At 41.1% G+C, this 5,368-nt stretch overlaps 1 protein-coding gene across 1 annotated transcript in view; it reads left to right on the top strand.

Moving 5' to 3' along the window:
• Positions 1–5,368, top strand: part of LOC106528016 (extracellular calcium-sensing receptor-like) — a 20,727-nt gene that overhangs the window by 11,557 nt on the left and 3,802 nt on the right. Inside the window, exon 3 of the mRNA XM_014023063.1 lies at positions 3,909–4,032. Within this exon, the coding sequence (XP_013878517.1) occupies positions 3,909–4,032 (124 nt within the window). The remainder of the gene's footprint in view (positions 1–3,908; positions 4,033–5,368) is intronic.

The raw sequence follows: 5,368 nt of genomic DNA, 5'->3' as shown, positions 1-5,368 counted from the left end.
CATCATAAGGGGTCTTCGGGCTGCGCTTTGTCTGGTTCCTCACCTAGGACCTGTCTGCCATGGGTGACCCTACCAGGGGCATAAAGCCCCAGACATCRTAGCTCCAAGGATCATTGGGACACTCAAACCCCTCCACCACGATAAGGTAGCAGCCCAAGGTATCAGCCCTTATAGCCATACTCTGATCCCAAGATAGTTAGAACTCTCCGGTCCCCTTTTTTTAAATGGGAATCACCACCCTGGTCTGCCACTCCACAGGAGTTGTCCCAGTCCTTCATGTGATGTTGAAGAGATGTGTAACCATGACAGCCCCAAAACATCCAGAGGCTTCAGCATCTCTGGGTGAATCTCATCCACCCCTGGCGCCCTGCCACCAAGGAGCTGTTTAACTACCTCGATGACCTCTGCCATGATAATGGACTTGTCTTCCCTTGAGTCTTAAGACTCTGCTTCCTCAAAGGTGGACATGAAGGGTGGATTCAGAAGATCTTTAAAGTTTTCCCTCCACTGCTCAACAGTATCCTCAGTCCTGGTCAGCATTTCCCCACCCAAGCCAATTACATCATGGGACAGGGAACACTTTCCTTTTCTGAGTTGTCAAACGGTTTGCCAGAAACTCCTCAAGGCCAATCAAAAGTCCTTCTCCATGGCCTCCCTGAATTCCTCCCATGCCTGAGTTTTTGCATCTGCAAGCACCAAAGCTGCAACCCTTTTTGCCACCCTGTACCTGTCAGCTGCTTCAGGATTCCTCCAGGAAAGCCAAATCCAGAAGATCTCTTTTTTCAGGCTGATGGCCTCCATCCTGGTGTCCACCTGCGGTTCCTCTGGTTGCCACCATGACAGGCATCAATGATCTTCAGGCCACAGCTCCTGAAAGCCGCATTTGCAATGGAGACCCTAAGCATGGCCCATTTGGATTCCATGTCCCCAACCTCCCCATGGATATGTGAAAATCTCTCCTGTAGACGGGAGTTGAAAATCACATGGACTGGGGGCTCCGTGATTCAATGTTCCCAGTTCACCCTCACTATACATTTACCACGTCTGTCCTGCCTCCCCTGCCCCAGATCCAACTCACCACCAGGTGGTGATCAGTTGATAGCTCTGCTCCTCCCTTCACCGAGTGTCCAAGACACAGGGCCGCAGGTCTGGCGACACAATTACAAAACCGATCATCAACTTTTGGTCTAGGGTGGCCTGGTACCAAGTCCACATATGTACCACCCTATGCTCAAACATGATATTTAATATGGACAACCCATGCTTGGCACAAAAGTCTAATAACAGAACACCGTTTGGGTTCAGATCAGAGAGGCAGTTCCTCCCAATCACCAATAAAGACAACAGGTGGATGTTATGTACAATATATGTTAGGCTGTGCTGGGGCCACTTAAGCTTCAGATTTTTAGTTTTTTAAAGAAATATATTGAAATAGTGACTTTTTGGTTCCTTTCCACCAGCTTCTATAACACATGATGTCAATTGATCACTAATCTACTGCAAACATTTTCCGGTTTTCAAAAAAAACTTAGAAAGATTTAGATTAGGCTAATTAGTAAATTCTAAACTTTACCCAAGCTGGCCTACAATACAAATGTATTTACTGGAAAGTGATCTGTATAAATAAAATAAAACACATGTATTTGTGTTATTTATACACAGGTTATATGTATCTAAAAGAAGGCTATAGCTTGCCAACATAACCTTCAACTTACAGATTTTTTTTACTACTTTCCCCCTCACTTACTCCACCCTGTGAATCCATAGAGGCAGTACAAAACATTTATTATTGTTAACATCATGACCTCAAAGTTAATAAATATCCATTTGGATTATGGTTCGAGGAGTGCAGCACAGTGGGTTATTCAGATGACATCATGTCCACACAGATACGGCCAAACCAGGGTTGTGCACTTTTACAGCTACTGTTGTTAGTGTCTTTCTCACAGTCTGAAGAGACTTTGTGCAGACAGAGAGGAGATCCTGAGTACCCTCAACTGTCTAAAGATGGGGACATTATTTTGGGGGGAATTTTCTACTTTCACAGCAGCTGGAAGAACAGAGAGAACACTTATACAGAAAAACCTCTGCCTCTGGAATGCATCAGGTAATTGCACCACATAAATGAATCATTATTTTACCTCAGTTTTCTCTAATTATTTAATGACTTTGTACAATACTGTTTCTGTTTCAAACATTTATAATAACACTATACTGTATTGTCTGAAAAAAGTTTGAATTTAAGAGAGTTCCAGTTTGCACAAGCCATGCGTTTTGCCATTGAGGAAATCAATAACAGTACAGACCTCCTTCCAGGAATTTCTCTGGGATATAATATTTATGATACATGTGGTTCCATTGTCAGAACCATAAAAGTTGCACTTGCTTTGAACAATGATAACAACAATGTATCTTCAACCTCCGAGGAGCCATGTACCAAACCTGTACAAGTTCAGGCTATAGTTGGAGGAACGTCCTCCTCTCCCAGCACAGCAATAGCTACTGTTCTTGGACCATTTCATATTCCACTGGTAAGTAGATTTGATAAAGTAAAAGTATCTGTAAGTATATAATTTATGTAAGGATTCTGAAGCCAGCTCATGTATAAATAAAATGGATTTTAATAATAGATAATGACTTTATTTTTCTTAGATTATTGTGTTGTTTTTTGTTCTTTTTTTAGATCAGCCACTTTGCTACATGTGCTTGTCTCAGTGATAAATCAAAGTATCCATCCTTTCTCAGAACCATACCCAGTGACTATTATCAGGCTAGAGCTCTGGCCCAGTTGGTCAAACATTTCAAATGGACTTGGGTTGGAGCAATTTGTACAAATGATGATTATGGCAATAATGGCATGGCAATATTCACAGATACTGCAGAGCAGCTGGGAATCTGTCTGGAATATTCTGTTTCTTTTTTCAGAACAGATTCATCTGAAAAGATTCAAAAGATAATTGATATAATCAAAGCATCAACTTCAAAAGTTATTGTTGCTTTTGTATCACACTTGGACATGGCTGTACTCATACATGAGTTGTCCCTTCACAACTTGACAGGGTACCAGTGGGTCGGCTGTGAAGGTTGGATTTTTGAATCTCAGTTTGCAGCAATGGATAAAAATCATATCCTGGATGGATCTATCGGCCTGTCTATCCCAGAAGCACATGTCAGTGGTCTGAAAGAGTTCATGCTTGATGTAAAATCAATGATGTCATCACATAATGACTTGTTTACAGAGTTCTGGGAGGCATTGTTCAGCTGTGAGTTCAAGCAGTCACAATCAACAGGAACTCAAAAACAATGCACTGGACATGAGGATCTGACTGGAGTAGAAAACAGCTTCACTGACATGTCCCTCATGCCCATTCTTAATAATGTCTATACTGGAGTGTATTCAGTGGCTCATGCTTTGCACAATATTCTCAAATGTAATATAACATGTAACAGTAATGTTGTGCTCGATCCATTCACAGTGAGTTTAATGTTACCATTATAATAAAGCAATATCATAAATTACATCATATAAATAACCCCAAATCTTTTTTCTAAGCTTTTGAAACACCTTCATAAAATTCACTTTAAGACAAAAAATGAATTTGAGGTTTCATTTAATGAAAATGGAGATCCAATAGCAAAGTATGGGATCATAAACTGGCAACCAAGTGATAAAGGCATAGTAGATTTTGTTACTGTTGGTCTTTATGATGCATCATTACCTGAAGACAAACAGCTAAATTTGCAAAATACAACTTTCATTTGGGCGCAGAAGTCAAACCAGGTAAAATGTTTTGCATTTGTAATTGTAGTGTTTAACAATATCAGACATAAATTCCAATGCTCTTCTTACATACAGTAAATAGTAGTCAATGTAAACAAAATAATAAAATAAAATAGTTTTTTTGCAGGTTCCTGTGTCCGTTTGCAGTGAGAAGTGCCCTCCAGGAACACGTAAAGTTCTCCAGAAAGGGAAACCTGTTTGCTGCCATGATTGTGTAAGATGCGCAGAGGGAGAAATGAGCAACATCACAGGTTTAGTACAATTTTATGCAAGCTTTGGAATTCAATCAAAGCACAAATTAAATTAGTATACCCTATATATATATATATATTATATATATATATATAGGGTATACTAATACCCTATATATATATATATATATATATATATATATATATATATTCAAGATTCAAAGTGTTTATTGTCAAATGCACAGATGAAAGACATGTCCCTGAGCAATGAAATACTTACGTTGTTATCCATTTTTTGAATGCCGAGAGATAACCATATCAAAAAGAAACAAACCATCATCGAAAGGATACACACAATGTTGATTAGAGAAAAAGAAGAGACTAAACTAAGTATAATAACATCAGAATGGAACAATATAATAATGACCACAAGAAGGGAACTGTACTGTCTGTTTTTAAAGTGTAATGTGCAACAGGTAACAGTCTGAAATGTGCACATGTGCAATAATAATAGAAGATTGTCACAATCAGCTGTTTAAGAGGTGTAAATTGTCCATGCTGGGGGTGGGTTGTGTCTTTGATGATTGAGGCTGCACTCCTTTGAACCCTGCAGTCGTAGATGCTCTGCAGAGAGGGCAGTGAAGTCCCTGTGCTCTTCTCAGCAGTTTTTACCACTCTCGTTTGTGGTTTTACCACTCGGCGTTTGGTCCATAGTGGTGGCACTGTTGTACCAGGCTGTGATGCAGCTGGTCAAGATGCTTACTACAATGCAGCTGTAAAAGTTCCTGAGGATCCTTGTTGACATGCCAAACTTCCTTAGTCTCCTCAGGAAGTAGACTCTCTGTTGAGCCTTCTTGACAAGCTGTGTGGTGTTTTCAGTCCAGGTCAGGTTCTCAGTGAGGTGGACGCCCAGATATTTAAAGCTGCTCAACCTCGAGGTCTCCGATGTACAGTGGTTGGTGCGGCCTCCTTTCCTTTCTCATGTCCGCTATCAGCTCCTTCGTTTTGTTGGTGTTGAGGGTGATGTTGTCCTCACACCAAGACACCAGGCCGGCTACCTCCCTCCTGTAAGCTGCTTCATCCTCCTCAGTGATGTGTCCTATCACTGCAGTGTCTTCAGCTAACTTCAGGATTATGTTGCTTTCATGGGAGGCAGCACAGTCGTGAGTGTACAGGGTGTAGAGGATTGGGCTTAGGACGCACCCCTGTGGGGTTCCGGTGTTTGTGATGATTGTGGAGGAGGTCCTGTCCCCGATCCTGACTGTCTGAGGCCGTCCAGTCAAAAAGTCTAGGAGGGCGGGTTGAATTCCTTGTGAGTCCAGTTTATGGATGAGTTTTTGGGGGATGACTGTGTTGAAGGCTGAGCTGTAGTCACGAAGATGATATATATATATAT

This window comes from Austrofundulus limnaeus, unplaced genomic scaffold, assembly GCF_001266775.1.
Source record: "Austrofundulus limnaeus strain Quisiro unplaced genomic scaffold, Austrofundulus_limnaeus-1.0 Scaffold356, whole genome shotgun sequence".
In the NCBI taxonomy this organism is placed as follows: Eukaryota; Metazoa; Chordata; class Actinopteri; order Cyprinodontiformes; family Rivulidae; genus Austrofundulus; species Austrofundulus limnaeus.
Note: the sequence above shows the minus strand (reverse complement) of the source record. Positions and strands in the feature narration are given on the sequence as shown.